The 24,671-nt window shown below is 47.9% G+C and overlaps 1 protein-coding gene across 1 annotated transcript in view; it reads right to left on the bottom strand.

Moving 5' to 3' along the window:
• VWA8 (von Willebrand factor A domain containing 8) overlaps positions 1 to 24,671 on the bottom strand; it is a 3,012,337-nt gene that overhangs the window by 2,847,184 nt on the left and 140,482 nt on the right. The window contains exon 2 of the mRNA XM_069639376.1: positions 22,976 to 23,053. Coding sequence (XP_069495477.1) covers positions 22,976 to 23,053 — 78 coding nt within the window. The remainder of the gene's footprint in view (positions 1 to 22,975; positions 23,054 to 24,671) is intronic.

Raw genomic sequence — 24,671 nt, 5'->3', positions numbered from 1 at the left:
AAGAGATAAAGCTAGGAGTGATCTTCCTGTCAGACCATGCACCCATAATGATCACCATGAATATGGGACAGAGCAAACCCGGCTTGTGGCAAGGGAAGTACCCTAGCCACCTCCCTCAAGGATGGAGTCCTATGCAAGGACATAGTTTAAAGCTACATTGAGAGGGGGGCACATTGCAGAGAAGTGCCAGAGGAATAAACAGCTAGGTCTCTTATAGGAGGAATTGGAAGCTAAACTCAAACAAATAATGGCTAAAATTGCAGACAACACAGGGAGTACACTATGGAGGAAATATCGGTTGATTAGGGGTCAACTAGATGTCTTGCAGAAAAGGGCTGCAGAGCACTCGTTGCTTTACCTCCAACAGAAGTATTATGTCAAAGCCAATAAGGCGGATTGTCAGTTAGCGAGGTTGATTAGGAAAAAGGAGGCTTTGAGGACGATTCTTAAAATAAAGACAGGTGGGGGGCAAGATAGCACTGCTCTACCCGACATAATTTCAGCATTCACTGAATATTATTCATCCCTATACATGTCAGATTCCCCCGAGGAGTGAGACCAAATGGAATACCTGTCCCGGTGTCCTCTCCCTAAGATCACTCCTCAGGAATGGGAAAAACCTGAGAGAGACATGTCAAGGGTCAAGCCGGAGAGCACAGGGCAAAAGCTAAATCTCTCAAGTCTGCACTCTAGATTCGGGGAGATTCCTGAGACAACGCAGCATATAACAGAAACAAGGTACAAACCAAGAAGATCTGAGTTGAGACAGGTAGTCATAGGAGCTGCAGTGGCAGGAGCTGGTGGTAAGTAAAGAGCCAGAGAGAAAGCAAAGACAAGCAAATATACTGGGCAACACAGATTGATCAAAGGGTGTACCGGAATATGATATGGAGTCTCCAGGGATTAGTGAAAGCCCTTGGAATTGGCACCAGCCGATAACTGTTGACAACGGTCATACCGCAGCATCATGAGTTAGGCGTGCTGAAGGGACTGCTGTACTCAGTGCAAGGGTACAACTAAAGACCATATACTGAGGAGGGTACAACTTCAATGACTAGACGAAGGCAACAGAAATCTTTCCCTTATCTGATCTGAACAGAGACCATCCCAGGGGTCACTCTGTAAACGGATTTAAAGCGGAGGCACAACGGTGGACCAAGATGTAATACAGGTAGAAAGCAGCTTTCAAAGAAAAACCAGGTACAGGACAGGATAGAAAAACAAAGTACAAGCAGAAACTGGAATATCAGAATACACAAGGCAAAGGACTCAGGCAAGATAGGTAGCTGATAACACAGTGAATTCGAGGGATTCAGGAAACTCTGGGTACTTAAGAACAGGCACTAGAACTATGGACTGAAGTCGGGTAATATTACAGGCAAGGAACAAACAGGAAAACATCAAAAGTTTGGGGTTGCAGAGAGAAAGAGCGAAAAGCTAGGCAGAAACAGGACAAGAATGTAAAACAGAAATGCTTACAGAAAACAGGGTGTTTACGGAAAGTCAGAAAGGCAGAAAAGATAATCAGTAAATAACTGCATGTCTTTAACAGCAAAACAGGACAAGGTTTCAGAAGTCAAAAGCTGGAAATTAAGGAAAGGTTCAATAAAAGGCCTAACTGCAAAAGTAGACTGCAAAGGGTGCTGCAAGCAGCAACAGCAACAGGATTCAAAGGCCAAAATCAGGATATTCATAAGAGGTCACAAACTGGCCACAGAAGCACAAGAACAAATTTCCAGTGGAAGCAGTTGACTGACAACTGCTTCTATTCAAAGTGAGCTTAAAAAGGCCGTCCCAGCCAACATGCCAAAAGGGTGGAGCTGGATGCAGTCTCAGGCAACTGTGTCCAATTAAGCCCAGCCCTGGATTCAGTAGCCAGCAGCAGTGGTTTGTAAGGAACAAGTTACTTATTTCTAACTATTTGTCTCCAGCATGGGTCTGACATGGATTCACATGCTCATGAATATTCCCCGTCAGGCTGGGAATCCTCAGTAAAAGAAAAACCAGTTTCACTTTCACTTAGAAAATGTATTTCTCCTTTAAACCAATCACTGTACTCTGGGTGATACTGCCCCCATCCAATGACAGCCCTCTCTCTAAGCCCCTCCTCTGGCAGCCATCTTCAGATTTGATAAGCATGTAAAGTGGCAGTATAACCAAGAAGAGCCGCAGAGGGGTCAGAGGGAGGGTTTGCATGTGAATCCATGCTAGAACCATGCTGGAGAACAATAGTTAAAGGTAAGTAACTTGTTCCTTCTCCAGCATGGGGTCTGGCATGTATTTACATTGTAGTGAATAATGAATACATAGCAGTACAACATTACAAAACCACGGGAGGTGGCAAAGCTCAACAGACGTAATTAACTCTTACCTCCGGAACAGACTCACCTCAAGCGAACAGGTGGCATAGCACTGCTGGGCCGACTCTGCACTCCTCCCCGGAATTGCTGCCACCAGACAGGAACGCTGTCGTCTCAGTGATTGCTCTGGTGGAGTGGGCTCTCAGACTGCCGGGCAGCGGTCAGTTCGCCAACCGATGACAATGCATGATGAAGCCAGAGAGACACCTCAAAATGGAAGCCTTGGACAAGGACTTCCCATGGATCACAGGACCAAAGTTCACTAACAGTTGTGAAGTCTTCCAAAAACCTTTTGTGCGTGTCACATAGAACTTCAAGGCACGAGCAACGTCCAGCGAGTGCAAGGCCCTTTCAACTGGTGGCGAAGGCTTCAGGAAAAAAAACAGGTAACACCAAAGGCTCGTTGAGGTGGAATTCCGACTGAACCTTCGGCATGAAAGAGGGATGCGTCCGCAGCACCACCCTCGATTTGTGGAAAGTCAGGTATGGTTGCTTGCAGGATAGGGCCTGGATCTCACCCACCCTCCTGGCAGAGGTGATGGCCACAAGGAAAGCCATTTTCCACAAGAGGAACATGCATCGGCTTGAAGGGGGCCCCCATGAGCCTCATGAGTCACGTCAGAACCACGCTGAGTTCCCACGCTGGGGCAGGAGACTTCACCGACGGGAAAGATCGAAAAAGTCCTTTGAGTAAGTCCTTGAGTCAATGAGACAGTGAGTTAGTGAGACCACAGTAAAGACCTGGTGTAGCGGGAGATAATCACCAGATGCACCTTGAAAGAAGAGTGTGCCAGGCCGGCCAAGGAGAGGAAGTATGGAAGAATTTGGGGTCCGTAACCATCAGCGGGGTAATCTTCTGCGACCGGCACCACGTAGAGAAACGTGCCAGGCCGGCCAAGGAGAGGAAGTATGGAAGAATTTGGGGTCCGTAACCATCAGCGGGGTAATCTTCTGCGACCGGCACCACGTAGAGAAACGCTTCCACTTGTGACTGTAGCACTTCAAAGTCAAAGACTTCCTGGCCTTGGCGAGGATCTCTCTGTAGTCAACTCGTATCCACCAAACTCTAGGGCTGCGTTCAGGTTCAGCGACCCTGGGTGGTGGTGCAGAATTACGCCTGGTTCAGTGACCCTGGGTCATGGTGCAGGATTGCGCCTCCTTCTCTATTGAGAAGATCCGGAACTACCGGCAGCTTGACCGGTGATGACGCCGACAGACTGAGAAGGTCCGGATACCAAATCTGCCTCGGCCACGCCAGGGCGATGAGTATCATCCTGCAGTAGCACTGTCTGAGTGTGTTGATGACTCGCAGAGGGAGAGGCAACGGTGGAAATGCATTACAGGAACAGGCCTTCCCACGAGAAGGAGAAGTGACCCCATGCTCCATGGTTGGTGTAATCTGCTGGCAAACTTCTGGCATTTGGATTTAGCTGCAGTCGCAAACAGATCGATCTGGGGCTTGCCCCAATTGGTGAAGATGTGGTCCACCTTGTCCTGCCGAAGTTCCCACTCGTAGCAGGCAGGAGCGCAACTCCATGCTGATGGAGTCTGCGATGGTGTTCTTGACTCCCACTAGTTGAAGAGGAACGAGGAACATCTCTTGACCGACGGCCCCGAGCCACAAGTCCTGTGCTCCCTTGGAGAGCACTGGGGATCGAGTGTCCCCCTGTTTCCTGATGTACAACATTGTGGTGGTGTTGTCTGTGAAGATCCTCACCACCTTGCCCTTCAGAGATGGAGGAACGACTTGAGGGCCCAGAACACTCACCGTAGCTCCAAGATGCTGATATGGAGATCCTTCTCCTCCAGCAGACACAGGCCTCTGGTGTACAGAAGTCCGGTGTGGGCTTCCCTGCCTTCCTGGGAAGCATCCGTGGTGACCGTCTCCTGGTATGGAGGGTTTTGGAACCCCGCGCCCTGGGCGATGTTGGAGCAGACACCCCACCAGCTTATCGCCCAACAGAACTCCTTGTCAAGCGGGATCTTGTCTGAAGCTTCCTGAAACCTCTATAAAGCGAGCATCCAGGAACTCCTGGAGAGGTCACATCTGTAACCTGCAGAGCTGGATGAAGTAGATGCAGGACAACATCATGCCGAGCAACGACTTGATGGTTCGCACCATGGCGGTATTCATCAACGACAGCTGCTGCACCTTCCCTTGAATGGCTTCTCCCCTCTACTCCGAGGGTGATGCCAGGCAGGACACCGTATTGAGGCTTGCTCCTAGGAACAGCGAGTTCTGCAATGGTGTCAAGCAGGACTTTGAATAGTTGAAGGAGAATCCCAGAACTGTCAGCAGCCAGACGGTTGTTCCCGTGTGTTCGACGGCCAACTCTCACGAGTTGGCCCAGATAAACCAGTCATCGAGGTACGGGTATACGTGTATACCCCGTAGACACAGATGGGCCACCACCGGTGCCAGGTGCTTGGTGAACACTCTGGGGACCGACTTCAAGCTGAAAGGTAGGGCCTTGAACTGGTAGAGCTATCTCTGTACTACGAAGCACAGAAACCTTGTGTTTCCTATGAATGGGGACGTGGAACTAAGCGTCCTCCAGGTACAGCAATGTCAAGAAGTCTCCTTTTTCCAGTTGGTCGAGCACGTGTTGCAATGTGACCATCCTGAATTTTTGGGACTTGAGGTATTTGTTCAGACATCGCAGGTCCATAACGGGCCTCCAGCCCCCTGTCTTCTTTTTGACCAAATAGTATCTGGAACAGACTTCGGAGCCCCGGAGTCACTGGGGAACTAGCTCTATCGCCCCTTTTCGCAGCATGGCCCTTACCTCTTCCAGGAGCTGAGGTATGTGCTGCTCCTGACGTGCCACTGCAGGGATCCGCGGACACCTGTGCTGAAACTCCAGGGTATGCCCTTGAGCCAGAGTGTCCAGCACCCATCTGTCAGTGGCAATCTTTTTCCACTCGCTGATGAACCTCATCAGCAGGCCCACCCATCGGGGTGCACAGGTGGGGGGTCCGATGTCCTAGTCGGTTCAGGCTTGCTTCAGCACTGGCGTCCTTCCCTGCATGCAACGGCAACACTGTCCTCTGCCACCGTAGGCCTGGGAAGGCCTCTGTAGGCTTCCTGAGTCGTGGATCTGGAAGGCGGACGATATGATGAGGAAACATCCTGGGAAGACCTGCTCAACTTACCTCCCGAGGAGCGAAAAGAAGAGCTGTGCTGCTGGAGGTTTCCCAGGGAACGAGCCATCTCCGTATCCACCTTGATGGCCTGTAGGGACTCATCGACGACCTTCCCGAAAAGGTTATCTCTGTCAAAAGGTATGGCCAGTACCTTCGCTTAGACCTCCTGACAGAAATTCGAGGCCTTCATCCAGCCCTGGTGGCGAAGGCAGACACGGTTTACCATCTGCCGAACCCTGTGTCGGTAACGTCCAGCGCCCCTGTGATGGCGTGATCCGACGTAACCTCCCCCTCCTGGAAGAGAGCGATTAACTCCCTCTTCTTGTCGTCAGGGAGGAACTCCAAAATCGGACCCAGCTTATACCAGAGCTCCATGTCATACGTGGTTAGGATCGCCAGTTCGTTGGCCGCCTTGATAGAGGACACCGCAGTGTAAATCACCTTCCTTCCCATGGCTTCATCCTTCTTCCCCTCGCTGTCCGCAGGGACTTAAGACGACACGGACGTTTTAGCCGACTTTTTCCTTGCGGCCACCGAATACGGTGATGGGTGTGATCTGAGGCACTTGGGTGCGTATTCCGGCACCCAGTACTTCTTCTCCAACCTATCCCGTTTGGCAGGAGCTGTGCAAGGGTTATTCAAGAGGGACAGGCCCTCCTCCCACATGTCGTCTAGAAGGGGCATCGCCATGATTGTCTTGGCCTTGCACCTCTGGTACAAGAAACAATCTTTCCTGGTTTCTTCGGGCACAAGCTTGAATAGCTCGGAGGCTCTGGCAATCGTGGAATGGGACAACCCCACCTCACCCGGTAGGGAAACCCTAGGCTGCAGAGATCCGCAGCCCATGCAACGATATCCTCGTTGTTGTCGTTCCCATTCCCGTATCTGGGTCTGCTGGGGGAGAGGGGTACCAATGCGGATGTGGAGGCTGAAATGGGGGCGTCGGATGATGCTTCCTCCTCTTTACTGGTGGCTGATTGGGGGTCAGGGGGACCATTGGAACCAGGCCCTGTGGCATCCTCTTCTGGATCTCCGACACCAAGGTGTAGAGAGTCGACAGGATGTCCAGAGACAAATCCGTCGGGTGAGCTGTCGTGATCGAAACACTATGCCCTGCGTCGTCGCCGTCCTCCTCCTACTCTTTCACATCCTTGTGGACCGTGTGTAAGGACTCCAGGTACTCGGCATCCGTGGACGAAACTTCGAGGGCTTGAGCCACGGCCTGGGACTGATCCAGGGCCTCCTTGCCCCTCCTTTTAACCCCGAGGGTCTGGAACCGGGTTCTGAGATGGTGTCCCCTTTTCCGGCGTGCCAGCAGACTTTGCAGCGGTTTTGCGCCTCGGGGGCAGGGAGACCTTCTGCGCCCCAGGTGCTCCCTTCACATGTTCACAGGTTCAGCCACCTTAGGCTTGGTGACAAGGTCTTATCGTGTGTCGATTGGGCCTTCTTGGGAAGTTTGGCCTTCTTCTCCTCCATCTGCGGCTTCTCAGGCTTATCCCGCAGTTTAACCAGGTTGGCCGATTCCTTTTGGCGTAGGGTAATGTGGATCACGCCCTGTCCACCGTGGGACCCGCTTTTGTGGTGACCCCAGTGGACCCGGACTTGCGGTTCCTGGCCTCGTCTTGGGCCCCCAAGGAAGATGTGCCCTCAAAGGACTTAGAAGACCGCTCCTCGAACCGGCCGGGTGAGGCACAACCCTGCTCGGAGCATGGGGCAGAGGCCTTGGCGTTCAGCCACGCCGCCAGTGCACTGTGCCTATCCTTCGTCGTCTTCTTGGAGAACCTGAGGCATATCTCACACTCCCCTTCCTTTTGGCCTGGATTCAGGAAGTAGATGCATTGCAGGTGCTTGTATTCAACAAACACTTAAGTAGCCAGCGCTTGGTGCAGGACTTGAAGAGGGATCGTCCCTCCTTCTCCTTCGTCAATGGCGGAGGGCTCGAAATAGGTCCGATGGCCTTCTAGAATCTTCGCCGATCTTCACTGAGGGGTGCTGAAATTCACAGACAATGGATCCCTGCTGTCGGCTGATGGAGAAAAGAGCACACAGGCTCTTTCAGAACAAAAACTGAACCTTTTCCCATCGAAAAACATAGTAGTAGCTCACAGAGCAAAGTCGAGAACTCCGAACACTAAAGCGTGCAGTACAAATCTGAAGATGGCTGCCAGAGGAGGGGCTTATGGAGAGGGCTGTCATTGGATGGGGGTAGCATGACCCAGAGGACAGTGATTTGTTTAAAGGAGAAGTACAGTTTGTAAGTGAAAATGAACTGTTTTTTCTTTTATCGAGGATTCACAGCCTGACGACGGGGAATATTCCAGAGAATGTGAATCCATGCCAGATCCCATGCTGGACCAGGGGAATGCAATCAGGACCTCTCCAGTTCTTAGTAGCTTCCTGCAAACAAATGTACTTAGAATGCCTCCTCCAGCCCTCTGCCTTTTGGACAGCACAGATGTATCAGAATGCATCTGATGGTTTAACCCAAAACCCGTAATGGAACATGAAATTAGATTGGTCCAAGGTGGGACAGGGGGCATTACCCCACCAATGGAAGAAGCCAAGGTTGTGCTGCTCCCAAACCCGGGTAAGGATGTCACTCAATACGGGTCATATCGGCCGATTTCCCTTATTAATCTGGATGCAAAGATCTACACTAAAGTTCTGGCATAACGCCTGGATAAGCTTCTCCCAAACTTGATCAGTCGGGCTTTATTAGGCACATACAACTTCGGATAACGTTCAGCGGACCTGTCATCTGATTGAAAAAGTCAACCAACCTAGAACCTCTGCACTGATACTAGCGTTGGATGCTGATAAGGCATTCAACCGGGTCGAATGGACATTACTCTTTAACATCATGGAGGTTAAGGGAGTTGGTTCTGAATTTCTTTCAATGGTTAGAGATAACTATTGAACGCCCTCACTGCGTCTGATGATTAACGGGCAGCTTTCCCAGGGGATCAAGGTCTCACGAGGCACCAAGCAGGGATGTCCGCTCTCCCTGCTCTTATACGCCATCCATCTGGAGCCGCTTTGGGCCGCTTTGGGCCAGCATTAGGGCTTCCCCGGATATTCGGGAGATTCCCTTTGGGGGCGAGGAGCATAGAGTTGCAGCGTTTGCTGATGACATACTTCTGTTAAAAAAAGTTGATCATAGAACCAGACACATCATTTCCAAGGATCTCGCTGGAACTTCTTCTCTTTGGGGAGGTGGCAGGGTTAAAAAGGAATGCGCACAAGTGCGAGCTGTTAAACTTGACCGTCCCCTCAGACAATGTTCAGGAATTGCAGGGCATAATACCCTATAGATGGGTGGAAGCCGGCATTAGATATCTGGGGTTGCAGATTACAGGTTCATGAATGCTCTCTATCGAGCTAACTGCCCACCTCTGGTGGAAAAGATGCACCGGCTGTTGGCTGAAGATGGGCCCTTATCTATATCCTGTTTGGGGACGGTAAATGTCCTTAAAAAGGTGATTTTGCCAGATATTGTATAGTACTTCACGGCCCTACCAGTGGTGGTTCCACAGGGTTTCTTTAGGACCCTTCAAAAACAAGTGCAGTCATTTATTTGGAACCACAAGGGACCCAAGGTAGCTATGCAGCTGCTAATGTCCTCCAAACACAAGGGAGGGCTGGGAGCACCAAAACGTCTGCTTCTATTACCTCGCAGCTCAAATTAGATTGTTTTGGTGCTGGTTCAGGGGCAACAGCACAAAAGTCTGGTGTTGTATTGGACAAAGCAGTAGTGGGCTCACTGCTGGACGAGGTACTGTGGTATCCCAAGGGGAACAGACCTCAAAAATGTATTGTAGCGGGATAGAGGCCCTGGTGGGGAGCTCATGGGATGAGCTGGTGCAGAGGGGGAACTTGACCACCTTCCCCTGCCCGCTGACGTTGTTCAGGAATCCCCAGTTTACACCGGACATGGAAAGGGGAGCCTTCAGCAGCTGAAAGGCGGCGGGGTGCCGTAAGTTGCGAGACATGTGCACAGGTCAGGGCATTAAAACCTTTGATCAGTGCAACCAGGAATTTCGGCTAGATGAAGGGGAGAAGTATTATTACTCCCAACTGATGCACTGGCTCTTGAACCCAACGGTCAGGTCAGCGGCCACCTGTGATCTCCTTGAAAGGTACTTAACAATGGGCATGGGGGATAGACATTTGGTAGGAGCGTTATATGGGATCATTGCAGAAGGGGCAAGGAGCCAGGTATGGCATTATACAAAGCAGTGGGAATCGGCAGTAGGGCAGTCACTGGAGGGGCAACATTGGACTCCGTTATGGCCGGATATCCCCAAGCTCACGTGGGCCATATAGATCCACGAGATATGGATTAAGATAATGGTCCAATGGCATCCCACCCCAGAAAAACGATATAGATTCTACACAGCAGTGTCAGAGCTCTGCTGGAGAGGATGTGTGGAACTGGGATCTTGGAAGCATATCTGGTGGGAATGCCTGTCCATACAGCCCTATTGGGATATGGTCCATGCAGCAATTAGCAGTATTTTTGGGTGTCAGATACCAGAAAACATAGGGGTGGCCATCCTGGGGCTGGGCGGGGTTCTGGAGAATTTAACCTGGAAAGATCAAAGAAAGACATAGGTCATCTTGATGGTGGTGGCGACACTTGTGGTGGCACACAAATGGAAAAAGAAAGATGCCCCAAGAGAACATGAATGGATTAGTAAAATATGGAACTTTGGGGCACTGGAGTGGGTGACCTATTCGATTCAAGGGGATGTAAGAAACTCATGGTGGCAACAGTAAAGATGGACACAAGTGATCACAGTTCAAGGGTGTTTATTAAACTGTATATGCAGGTTGGAAAAACACCTAATCTAAACCTAAATCTAAGATGGCAGCAAACTACGACTATCAAATAATAAGGCAGTCCTAGTGGCGTCTTGTCAAATAAAAGGGCCTATACTATAAAAAAAACTATTGCCAATCCTTACAACTAAATACAAAAAGAGTGAGGAATAGTGTTCATAAGAAAGAAAGAAGTGTTCACAAATAATAAGTCAGGATGTGGTAGCCAGGGACCTCCCTTCCCCGTGTTGTGAGCACGGGACAAGGTGCAACTCCTGAGCATTGCGCACTCATGAGCTTTCCCAGCACGAGACGACAGTTCTGTTCTCAGGCTATCAGGACCTTCAGTGGTTAAGTCTGTTTTGTACTAAAAGTCTCTTGCCTCTGAGGACCTGATGTGTTCAAAAATAAACAAAAAGTTCCTTTCCAATGAACCCTTCTCATAGGTTTTCCTTCCAGGTTTGCCTTCCTCTGTCGGGTTCACTATGGAATTGACTTGTCTTTGGGTGATGGATTTCAACCCCTGGATCTCCCTCTTCCGGGCTCAGATCCACAAAAAGTTCCTCATGATACCAGGACCTTCAGGGTTGAAGTATCTTGCTTCCGAGGGCCTGGTATGCTCAAAATAACAAACAAAAGTTCCTTTCTTATTGCACTTGGGGTGATGATTCTTCAACCCAGTGTCCCCCTCTTCCGGGCTCAGACCACTCTCAAATATCAGCCTCCCTCTGTTGGGTTCACTCCGGCTTATATTCAAAAGACTTTTGCTGTTCACGTCAGACCCTTTTCGAATGTTTGCCTCCCTCCGTCGGGTTCACTGCGGCTTTTCACAAAACACTTTCACCTATCAAATTCAGAAGCCTTAATGTCTTTTTAAACAACGCACTGTGGACATCCCTCCATCGGGTTAACTCTTGTCATCACAATGTTCTTAAGGGCATTGTGCTTCGCCCATTCCGGTCAGCATCCCTCTGTCGGGCTCACTTTTGCCAACCACAGAGTTCCTTCTCCTTTCTCACTATTCGGGATTCATCTGACTTAGCTTTCCCATGGTTTGTCGGTCAAAGACTTTCGACTGTACTGGGGATTTAGACCCCTGCATGACCACTTTGACCCTTTTGCTTGCAGCTCTCCCAAGGTCTTCTGGTATCGGTAGTTTCAACAAACGCATGATCACCCAGAGTCGTTTTGGTGAGCACCCAAGTGGTGCCGACCCCCCTGCAGTTGGGTTGCCCTTAATATTAACAGTTCTTTGAACTTCCCTTATGTTGCCTCTTTGCGACTTCGTTCAACACAGTTTGGTTTCTTATTGGCTCTCCCCTCGACTCACCGGGTTTGATGAACTGCTTGGCTGTTCTTATATCTGGAGTCAAGGACGGTACCATGGTAGCAGGCGTCTCTCTGTCCTGCTTATCAGTGTATGCATGATCGATGTATCGGCTGCAACACCAAAGGGTTCTCTCTGACTGGGACATTGTCCAGCAACACCTGCAACAGGACTCGCGTGCTGCATGGTGTCTGAGAACAATTAGACTGTTGGGGCTGGTGTGAGGAGAGGGGAGGATTATGGGGGAGGTTTTCAGTCACAGCAATGGCCCGCAAATTAACTGGCGCGAGAGCTTGCCACTCTCAGAAACTAGGGACCGGGAGCCAACCGCAGGGCATTTGGACTTGGGGGAATACAATTGAGTGAGTTTTGGGTTACATGTGATGGGATCGAGGGGGGGTGCTCGGACAGGGAAATGTGGGGGAGGCATGAAGGGACGTGGAGGGGGATTGCAGGTGTTCCTATTGTTGAAAATGCCAATAAAATACATTCGGAAGAAAATAAACATCAGCACATATGTCAAAATCCAGGGGGAGGTCAGCGCAATCAAATCACCAAAACCCCCAGAAGAAACAGGATCAGAGCCTCCCACAACTGTGGGGGTCGGAACAGACTACCCCCTCTAGCTCCACAAGAAAAAAAACTCAAGAAGGACATCTCTTGAAAGTAATCACAGGAACATCAGACCCCGAAATGGCATCTAAAGAGGATATGAAAATGTGGTTTGGGAATTTCAAACAGTTCATGGCCAAAACGGAGACGCAATTTGAATCCATGAAAAATGACATGAAGAAGGCGCTACAAGAATTAGGATCGGAGATTAAGAGTTTGGGGGAGAGGACGGACACCCTGGAGAAAATCACCCAAAATCTAGATGAAGAGACGCAACAATATGCAGAGGTCCAGGAACAACTGCTGAGACGGACCCACAATCTTGAAATACAGTGCGAGGACCTTGAAAATCGATCACAAAGGTCGAACATAAGAATTAAAAACATGGCGGAGTCAATAGAGGATAGAGACCTGAAAGACGCCGTCCAACAGGTCTTAAAGGAGATCCTAGGCGCAAAGGAAGAAGAAGAAGTATGCATAGACAGAGTGCACCGGGTGGGCCCAAAAAGAGCGGGGGAACCGGGCGCAAGGCCTAGAGATGTTTTGGTAGCCCTCTTATCCCCAAAAAGAACAGATCCTGAGGAAAGCCAGGACAATGGACCACATTAGAATGAACGGGGAGGAGGGTCAGCTGTATCAGGACCTGGCACAGATTACACTACAGAAGCGCAGAGATATGTGCCCAGTTGTAAGATACCTAACGTCAAGGCAAATAAGATATAAATGGACATTCCCCTTTGGGCACCTTTTCACGTGGGAGGACAAACAAAGGAGGATAACGACCTGCGAAGAGGGGAGACAAATATTGGGCATACACGAACAAGAGGAAGAACCTCAAAGAAGGAGGAGAGATAACCAGACCCGGAATAGAGCTGATTTCCTACTGGAAAAATACCGGAAGAAAAGGGAAAGGTCCCCCGCCAACAGATAGGTAACCACAACGAAGGCATCAGAACAACGAAGGCATCAGAAGGAACTATCAAATCCACACCGGAGAGAACGAGTAACCCAACTCGACAACGCTAGAGAAACAGGGCGAGAGTCTTCCAGAATCATGAACAAGGTGCGGAGAAGGGGGAGGAGGGCACTTGGAATCCAAAGGGTTTTAGAATACCCTGCAAGTTATCCCTGAGAACAGTCGGGCATGGCGCGTACGGCGCAACGCCAGAGCGACCATAGGAACCAGAGCCCATCTCAGGGCAGTTTGGGGGGGGGGGAATAGGGCAGGTTGGGGGTCGCCTCATAGGGGTGGGGGGGGAAACCGGGACTCAGCGCTTCACTCAAGGAATGCTCTGAGACATACATTCAAGGACCAACATCCAAGAACGGGATGGGGACTAAAATCCTAACATATAACATTCGAGGCCTTAACTCTCCAGTCAAACGGAAAAAAGTGGAGCACTTCCTGAAACAAGATAGATATGACATTATCATGCTCCAAGAAACACATATAAAAACACAAGACAAGACAAAGGTCCGATTGAAAGGGTATAACTAGATACTACAGGCAAACACACATGACAAAAAGGCAGGGGTCTGAAAAGCCTTCAAAGACTCCTTAAAGGTACAGATCCTCCAAATAGAGGCAGACAAGCAGGGGAGATATCTGTTAGTGAACACGAAAATTGAAGGGAGCTCCCTATCGCTCGCCGCTCTATACGCACCAAATACAGGTCAGGAGGGATTCCTTAAAGACACACTGGGAAAATTAGAACGATTCGTCACAGGGGAAATAGTGCTGGGAGGAGACCTAAATATAGCGTGGGACCCCAATCTCGATAGATTGGCCCCCAGACAGCAGGGGCAAAGCTCCCCCTGGAAAGCCCTGAAACAGCAAATGTCCAATCTAGCACTTGCAGATACGTGGAGGCACATTAACACTGATCAACAAGGCTTCACCTATTACTCACATGTACACCAATCAATGTCGAGGATAGACTATCTATGGGCCACCCCAGGCATTCTGGGGAAAACACGGAGGGTAGAAATTGGCGCCATTTCACTGTCCGACCATGCCCCCCTTTCGATGGAAATAATGCTTACCCCACGAAGCCCCGGCTTGTGGAAATGGCGGCTCCCAGAAGAGATACTCCGAGACCCGGTAATGGGAAACACCATTCGAGAACAAATCAACGAATACCTTAATAATAACAACCTCCCAGACATATCGATAGAAACCCAATGGGAACCTCTGAAGGCGGTTACTAGGGGGCATATAATCACACAAAAAGCCCAAAGGGAGAGGCTTAACCTCCAATGGGAAAGGGAGTTGGAGGCAAATATTAGCAAAATCCACACAGAAATTATAAAGAACCCAACCAAGAAGCTGCAAAGATCACTGAGACACGTACAAAGCCAATTAGATTCCATTCGTACAAAAAAAGCAGAAAGACATTAAATAAGACTGAAACACTGGTATTACATAAAGGCCAACAGAGCGGACAAGCTCCTGGCCAGACAGCTGAAGGGGAAAAATCAAGATAGGACAGTAAAGGCACTGCAGGACGAGAAAGGGATTAGGAAAACACAAACGACGGAAATTGGGGCCATATTCGAGCACTTTTATCGGCAACTATATTCGTCGGATCACCCAGACGACTCCCTCCAAAAGACATATATAGATGGGGTAATGCTTCTGTCACTAACGGAAGTAGAGAAGCAGACGTTAGATAAGGATATATCCCAAGAGGAGGTCAACAAAGCAATTAAAGATCTACCCAGGAATAAGGCCCCGGGCCCGGACGGCTACACCGCTCAATTTTATAAAACTTATAGCGATATATTGGCCCCGGTCCTAACGGATCTCTTTAACTAATTTAAAGAAAAAGGCGATATCACCCCATCGATGAATGAGGCAAAAATGCTGGTGATACACAAACAGGGAAAAGACCCACAACTTCCAACATCATATCGGCCAATAGCATTAATAAACCTGGATGCGAAGTTGTATACTAAAATTCTAGCCACGAGACTTACGCAAATACTCCCGAGCCTGGTCCACCAGGACCAGGCGGGTTTTGTCCCTGGTAGACAAACGCACTACAATATTAGGAGTGTCCTACACATTGTGGAAAAAATAGGTATACCACAAACCCCAGCGATAGTATTGGCCTTGGACGCGGAAAAGGCTTTCGACCGTGTGGAGTGGTCGCTCCTTTTTCATAGGTTGAGGAAAATGGGGATGGGGGAGCCCTTCATTAAGATGATCAAAGCTAATTACAGATCACCCACCATCAGGGTTGCATTGAATGGAGATCTCTCCGAGAAAATTCAAATTGAGAGGGGGACGAAACAAGGAGGCCCTTTGTCCCCCTTGCTATACGCACTTTTTCTGGAACCCCTACTATCGCAGATTAGAAGTAATAAGGAAATAAAGGGCATAGACATGGGAGGAACCGAACATAAAATAGCTGCATACGCAGATGATATGCTAGTGATGCTGGGGGACCCAGAAAATTCCCTCGCAAGTCTTATGCAGGAAATAGAAACATTCAGCACATTGTCAGGCCTTAAGATCAACAGACAGAAATCAGAAACACTGATACTGGTGGGAGACTCCGAGCAGATTCAATAAATCGCAGAGGATCTCCAATTAAAAATTGCACAGCAGGGAGTAAAATATCTGGGAATTACCCTGACACACAAAATACAATATCTATACGCCCAAAACTACCCCTCGATATTAAGACAAATAAAAAGGGACCTGGAGAAGTGGAACCCATTAGCAATAACATGGTGGGGGCGGATGACGGTGATCAAGATGACCATGCTTCCCAAACTCACATACCTGTTTCAAGCCCTACCAATAAGACCATCCCCGAAATTCTTCAAATCCCTAACGAAAGCGGTCACGGAATACATATGGCAGAGGAAAACACCGAGAGCATCTAACACAGTTCTCACAGCGGCTAGAAAAGATGGGGGATGTGCACTACCGCACTTTAAAAAATATTATGAGGCGGCCCAACTCTGGATATTGAAAGAATGGATACCAGAAAACTCCCAGAAGCTTTGGGTAGCCCAAGATAGGGCAGTAGCAACCACACCCACGAGGCACCTGCTATGGGCGGGGAGGAAACATAGGCACCCCAATTTACGTATAAGTGAAATTATGCAGACGGCACTAGAAATATCGGACAGAGCCACTAAGATGGGCACATTGACAAAAAACTCAGCACCATTCATGCCCCTATTCAAAAACCCCGAATTCCCCCCCGGACTTGAGAAGAATGCATACCTAAAATGGGAGGAAGCAGGTTGCAAAATGGTGGGGGATATGTTCCAGGGAGGACAGATAAGATCATTTGAAGACTGTACCACTCTATTGAAGCTCAACGCCACAGATAAATACAGATACGACCAACTATATCACTGGCTAGACTCACCCAAAATAAGAGAAGCTGCCGCGAGAGAATTAACCCCATTTGAAAAATACATTATGACAAACGATGGTTCTAGGAAGCTGGTCTCAAACATATACAGATTTATAAACTCGCTTGAGGAGGAAGTACAATGGCCATACATTAAGAGATGGGAAAAGACTTTGAGGAAAACAATACCAAAGGAATCGTGGGAATACACATGGGAGCTGATACCCAAATTAACGAAAGCAATACACTCAAAAGAAATGTGGATGAAAATTCTCCTCCAATGGCCCTACACGCCAGAAAGATTACACACCATGTTCAGGGGAGTTTCCAATGCATGTTGGAAGGACTGTGGGGCAGAAGGCAACTGGCGGCATATATGGTGGGACTGCCCTAACCTACAACAATATTGGAGTGATGTTAAGGCGTACATGAAGTTAATGTTCCCAGACATGGGGGATCCAGGGGAGGAGGTGTGGCTATGTGGGATTTGGGACCCGAAAGACAGAACCCTCACCAAAACCCAGAAAAGAAAGTTTATGGGCCTACTATTTGGAGTTTGGCTGGAAATAGCCCAAAAATGGAAGCAGAAACACCCACCAATGGCACTAGACTGGATAAGAAGGGTATGGTCCCATATAACGATGGAACACATAACTTACAATCTTCAAGGGAACCATCAGAAATTCAGGGAGGATTGGGCAGTGACCTTGGAATACTTGCAAAGTGACTATATGGAGCAGTGGTGCCCACACAAAATAAAGATACTGGACATGTTTAGTTAAAATGTACCAGAGACACTCGGAGTGCAGAGCGGCGATAAGGAATATCCCGGTGGGGGAGCGGGAGGGGGGGAGGTTTAGTGGGAAACAGTTTGAATGTTTCTTGTTGTAAAATCCATAAAAATATCTTTAAAAAAAATTAAAAAAATACATTCGGAAAAAAAAAGATTAATCCACCATCCCAGGGCACAAAGGCAGCTTCACAGGCGTACCAGTCTCAGCGTCTCTGCAGCTGGCTGCGTTCAGCCAACGACAGTGGATGGGAGCTGTCAACGCTCTCGGTCTTCCAGGTTTTGCCATTGTTATACAAGGACCTGGCCCACCAGAGTACTACTGTGGTCACACCAGGACAGTGGCGGACGGTTCCCCGAACTCAGTCCTGATAATGGCTTCACCGTTGTCTGCTTCGCCAGGATTTTCGGCAACTGCACTTGGCGTTCTCAGCTTCTGACAGTTCACGGGTCCTGCTGTTCAACTCTGCTCTGTCTCTTCACTGCACTCTGACATCTTCCCTTCTGGTCTACTTATCCCACTTTCATACGAGTTTCTTCTTAAAGGGGTATTCCCTTTTCGCACAGACAACATGCTGGATTCTACATAGTCCAAAGCCAAAAAGAAGGAGAACACAGTGTTTTTGAAGGAAGGCGGTCCCATATATGCAGATGAAGTGTCCTGTATAGTCACTCCCAGTGAGGTTTCACTTGCCCAGAACCCTAGGGAGGATCTTGCGTAGCAAGCTCACCTCACTGGCCTCAAAGGTGGTGGCTCCCTCCTGGGGAGAAGGGACAAATACCCCCCCCCCCGCCGTGTGAGCATGGCAACCCAATCTTCCGCTACGTGCCTACAGCACTGATGGGGACGGCCTGGCCTGTGTGCCCACGGACCAACATGCAACATGGTGGTCATAGTACGAGGGGGGTGGACCCAGTCTTTACCCAGAGCAACAACATTCGGCGTGTATTTTTCCATGTTGATGATAGTTCTTAATAATCCATGTGAAACTTGTGAATTTGTGAAACATTCAGAAACGTAGGACACTGCATAACAACTAAAACATGACTGACAACAGTGGGTGTTAAGTCTACTTGTGCCCTTATGTATGTTACCTCATTAAAGTAATGAAGAAACCGTACCACGAAATAGCATCGTGTACTTGGTTCATACATCGTGACTGCAAACATATAATGAGCGTCAAGCCTATTGGCATGTAAACACCATTAAAATAGTGTGCGTTCATCTTTCTGCTTCCGTGATTAAAAACCAAGACAGTAAGAGCGTTAGTGAGCATAGTCCTCCATCAACTTTAAAAACATGACTTTACGTCCATGGCAACATCATGTGTCAAGGATATTCCGGCGAGTCACGATAACACATACTAGCGCTTTTAATGAGCTCCCTTAAGAGCGGCGCCTGCGTGACGAGCGCACGCGAGATCAACCCGCTCTTGTGGCAAGGTCAGTCGGGCAGAAGCGGCTGCGTGAGTGAGAAGGTGACGCTTGGAGAAATGTCACGTGAACCATGGCGGAGCGCGGAAGCCAGTGTAATTCTTGATGTAGTGCATATCCCTCCATTTTAACGTAGAATGTTATTCAACGTAGGCCGCTCTGTTACATGCACCACACGTGAAATTATCAAAATATCAATTCACTTGTATTGCATGCTGCACTAATGGATTTCCTGGAATGACACCAACGAGGTGCACAGCTTTGTTCATGTGCACAGAAAGAAAGCTAGTTCTTGCATACATGCCAACATTTTCCACTACTGGGAGGGAGATTTGATAACAGAAATCGGGAGTGAATTTTCCCAATGGATTGAATTGGGATTAACAATATTTTAGGAGGGAGAAACTAAAAATATTGCAACAAATTAGCTGAAAAAAGCGGGAGTCCATACATGCCAACATTGTGACGCACCTGGGAGGGAGATTTCCCCTAGGAAATCGGGAGACATGCATTTTCCCATTGGAATGCATTGGGGCTACGGTTATTTTAGGCGGGAGACAGTGAAAAATAGCAATATTTTTCACTGAAAAATCGGGACTCTCCCGCCTAAATCGGGAGTCTCCCGCCCAAATCGGGAGTGTTGGCATGTATGTTCTTGGTAGATAATCCCCAGGTCACCATCACAACTTGTAATAACCTCAAACTCAACATATCCGAAACCAACTGATACTAAGCACATACATGCCAACATTCAGACGCACCTAAGAGGGAGTTTTGAGAGCGAAAATCGGGAGACGTAGTTTTTCCCATAGGAATGTATTGGCACGGGAATTATCTTAGGCGGGAGAACGTGAGAAAAAGCAATATTTCACACTGAAAAGTCGGGAGTCTCCCGCCTAAATCGGGAGGGTTGGCATGTATGTAAGCATAGAATGTGGAGAGCAGCGCCTCATTGGTATGCACTCAGTTTAAACGCAAACAAGTGCAGCAAGAACGCATCATAAAAGTATCCATACACGTCTTGCAAGACAGCAAGGCCTTAGAAGGCCTGCAGAATCCTGTTAACTGTATCCCATACCTCAAGTGGAAAAGTTTAGAGTTGAATTGGCAAAGGAGGTCAGCCAATGAAAGAACACGTGGAAGTAGTTACCATGGTGAACCCAATGGCTTTGGCAGACTTCAGTGAGGCATTCAGAGCACTATTTGGTTTGAAATATGTTTACAAGATTAAGGTCTTTGGCCCTCATTACAACACCGGCGCTAAACCATGGCGCTATTAGCACCATGGTTGGTGCCGGTGTTGTAACGAGTCCGCCATGGTAAAATGGGGAAATACCGCCCCATTCCAAGGTTGGTGGGGCGGTATTTCCCCATTTCACCATGGCCCTTGCCCATTCCCATTTTTGCCCCATAGGACTCAATGGGAATGGGGAAGGCGGCAATTACGGTACCGCAAATTGCAGTACCGTAATTGCCTGCAAGGTCCCTTTGCGGGTCCCTACTTTAACGGCTGGTCCAGACCAGCCGTTCAGGTCGGGTCCCGCAAAGGGACCTCGTAGTAAGGCGCTAAGTGGTTAACGGTGCCGCAGCCTTTTACAGCGCCGTTAACCACTTAGCGCCTGGGTCGTAATGAGGCCCTTTGACTTTACCAGCACAATTGGAGTCAAAAGAAATCCTTCGAAGTATAATGTGGTCCTTCCCCCTATCTGAGACCCTTGAGAAGTGGACAGTTGTATTCTGCAGGCTAGTACACGTTTGCTGCCTAGGGTACTGACCAGCAGGCACTGCCAAACAGCATGTATTCATGTTCGCTGCCATGAAACTAGAATTTGTAACAATGTAAGATTGGGAGTTGCGCCCTCAAGGAAAGAAAGTGCGCCCTCCTACAAAGCAGAGTACTCACTGATGTAGGAGTCCCTCTATTTCAACCCCAAAAGACAGTGGAAGCAAGCCTGCCTCTGGTTGGCACCTATATTCGGATTGCAGCACTTTTGCTGCCTCCTGAACTCAGGAACTCTGGAGGCAGACGCAGGAAGCAGACAACTCACAGATAGCACATAGGACATTAGAGGCATGGTGAGAGCAGAGAAAAGGGCCCTCATGCAGTGTGGCAAAAGGGCTGACAATAGCCATTCAAGCAAACTCTCAAGTGGGACAAAAAGAGTTGTGCATCTAGCACCTTTGCTGCAAGCTTTTTATTACAAGGCACACAATGGCAGAAAGGTATGCTATACTTATGAAGCATGTTAGACATTGTTGCCTTTAGAGACCATGCAATTCATTTATTTCAGTATTTGCATGTTTCAAAAATAAAATATATATTTATTTTGTGTCCTTTGGTTTATATCAAACCTTCCACACCTCATAATAACAGTACTGTGACGAAATTACTATTGCCCTGCACAGAATGAATAGTGGCTAAACTGGATCTGGGTTGTTTGACCGAAGTAAAATGATTCACTGTGGAATTGACCATAGTAAATTTGCCCACAAATCGCTTTTTACTTTGGCTAAACAAATCAAATGTTGCCTTACACCCCCCCACCCCCCTTCCCCTACTTACCTGTTTGTTCACTGCTGTTTCTCCTGCACCCCTAAAGCGTCCCAATAACACGGGTTGGATCTGACGCTGCACTGCAGGGTCCCTTTTTCTTTTTTTTTCATTTTGGACACCCCCGCAACACATGTTCAGTATTTTTGGCATTGACTGAATGGTACTGACTGAAATCGGTCAAATGTATCATTCAATTTGTTGGGGGAAATGAAAGTGTTAAATTATTAAATTGGTTGTTAAAACATTTTGTGTTAGTCTGCAAAGCCAGGGAGCCAGGTTAGCGGTTATTTGTGAGCTTTGGTCTGTCACATTAAAGCGACCTTTTCCACTACAAGCGAGTCTGGGAGTTTTTGTGCAGTAAGTCCAAAGGAGGGCCCTCCAGGGTTATTTTGGACACTGCACACCGGCCAACGAGATGGCCTTCGCGCAGTGCGCCCCCAGGGGTATTTAAGGGGGCAGGGAAGGATCGGGAGCAGGCGACGGTTAGGACAAGCGTTTGTCCCCGCCCTCTTTTTCTAGGTCGAATGGGTTTCAAATTCCAGGGGAGGAGGGGGGGTTTTAATTAGGAATTTTTTTGGTTATTTTTTCCCCACAAGAGGTTCATGGGTTGTATATTTAGAGTTCAATGGGCCGTAGGGGTTTTTTGTGGGTAGTTTTCTTGTGACAGGCTGGGGCATTAGATGGGGAAGTTGTGATGTAAAGTTTTCGTTGCTGATGTGGCAGGTCAGCCTAGCTGCAGGTCATAGGAAGGAGGAGTTTGGTGTAGAGGGGAGTTCTAGGGTATTGAGGTTGTTGGTTGCCGGGGGCATGGCCCCTTTAGATGAGGGGGGAGTGAAGCACAATGGGAGAATAGTGCGGGAAACGATGGGTGGTGCTGTTTGCACAAACAGGCTACCCCAGGGGAACAGGTATTGAAGATGGAGGGGCATGGCCCCAGGGAGAAAGCGGGACGCTTGGTGAAGATGGTAAGGAGACGGTAGGGACCAAGGGATAGGTAGGGAGGAAGTGGAACTAATTAATTATTTGTTGGGGGGGAAATGAAAGTGTTGAATTATTAAATTGGTTGTTAAAACATTTTGTGTTAGACTGTAAGGCCAGGGAGCCAGGTTAGCGGTTATTTGTGAGTATTGGACTGTCACATTAAAGCAACCTTTTCCACTACAAGCGAGTCTGGGTGTTTTTGTGCAGTAAGCCCAAAATGATCTTTCTAGCAAGAAATTAAAAGTGACTAAAGCAAAGCACATGAACGTGCAAGGGCAGGTGTAAAGCAATTGGTACAAAAACGACAAAAGATAACAAGAAAACGGAGAAAATGTGTATTAAAACACGTTTGCATCCATGAACTTGTACTGTCAGGTACTGGTCATGCTGAGCCGAGGACTCACTTGACATAAAGCGCATACCTGCCTACACGATGCAAACATTCAGATTTGTTTTTGATCTTCCAATTTTCAAACAAGATTAGGGTTACAGCAACTCTTAACGGCTCTTGGTTACATGTGTAACCGATCCCAGATCACTGAAATGCTAAACAGAGAACACAACAAGGCGAAAGTGTGGTCTTACGGTAGTTCACAGGCACGTGCTCCGGATTCTTGGGCTCTTTCAGTTGGAATGACACGTCGCCGATATTAACTACGCCACCTGTAAAGCAGAAAGGCGGAGTTGAAACCAGTGTCTCTGCAGTCCTTTCAATGGCATTCACTTCAGCCCCTTCCATTATTGCCTGTGCCCGGCTCCAAACTGAAGCACATGACAACATAGGCTTGTAGGAATATCACATTATTTATTCCCAATTCACCTTGGACCCCCTGCTGGAAAAAACAACACACACGCGGCCTTACGCTGTCCCATCTAAGGTCTGAGTAGCTCATCTATTTTTTCCTTCACATTCTGGTATTTGTAGTTTTGCCTTTTTAAGTACAAATGCTATAATACAAACCAAGAATACAAAGAAAACAAGCATTACAAAGCCAATAGTTTCGTTGCTTGCAGTTCAATGCATTTTGCATTAATAGGCATGAACTTGTCGGCTGCAGAAAGAAAGGGCTCTGTACCATCCTTCATGGCACCATCAAAAATGTTAAAACACACCTTTGAGCCAAAATTACCCAAGGTTGCAAACCATGTCCATAGGAGCAGAGCAACTCCTAAGCTCCATCCATATCATTCATTCCCTACATGCTCCATTCCGCAATAAGATACAGACATATCATACATTCACGACATGTTCCACACCGCAATAAGATACAGACATATCATGCATTCACGACATGTTCCATACCGCAATAAGATCCATCCATATCATGCATTCCCTACATGCTCCATTCCGCAATAAGATACAGACATATCATGCATTCACGACATGTTCCACACCGCAATAAGTTACAGACGTATCATGCATTCCCGACATGTTCCACACCACAATAAGATAGACATATCATGCATTCCCTACATGCTCCATTCCGCAATAAGATACAGACATATCATGCATTCACGACATGTTCCACACCGCAATAAGATACAGACGTATCATGCATTCACGACATGTTCCACACCGCAATAAGATACAGACATATCATGCATTCCCTACATGCTCCATTCCGCAATAAGATACAGACATATCATGCATTCACTACATGTTCCACACCGCAATAAGATACAGAAATATCATGCATTCACGAGGTATAGTAGTAAGGTAAGTGCACACCTAATTAGAGAAGGTATTGCGAAGTATTGTTTTAACACCCACAAGGAGTGATCTCTATATTCTTGTGAGGTGCAGAGGAGGAATAGAGGGTCATGGCACAACAACCCTATAGTGAATAAGAACAAAGGAAGAGGACCCAAGGTTTGAGTCCTCCCGTCCCCTGCACACTCTAAGGCTACGCAACAGGGGCGTAGATATTTTAAGGTAAAATTCAAATATTTGTTTTTAGGCTTTCTATAGAAGAATGATTTGTCGAGACTTTTAACTTAAAACATAAGAACAATCGTTTTGGTTTCTTAGGTGTTCAAAAGTGGAGTGAGCACCTATTTATTAATACATAAAACAATGTGTAGTCAAGGCAGGAAAAACAGAACAACATTATAATGTCAACGTAAAGATGATTGATTGAGATTCCACTTTCTATGGCTTGACGCGTTTCGAGGAGATTCCTCTTCTTCAGAAGCCTTTGTGGATCTACTGTCTAGTCATTGTACACATAGAAATAAAGATCAAAAAGAAATCAATTAATCAAACGAAAGTATATGTCTACAT

This window comes from Ambystoma mexicanum, chromosome 7q (genome assembly GCF_040938575.1).
Source record: "Ambystoma mexicanum isolate Mex_15411 chromosome 7q, UKY_AmexF1_1, whole genome shotgun sequence".
Taxonomy (NCBI): domain Eukaryota; kingdom Metazoa; phylum Chordata; class Amphibia; order Caudata; family Ambystomatidae; genus Ambystoma; species Ambystoma mexicanum.
The sequence above is the reverse complement of the archived record's forward strand: the minus strand, read 5'-3'. Positions and strand labels throughout refer to the sequence as shown.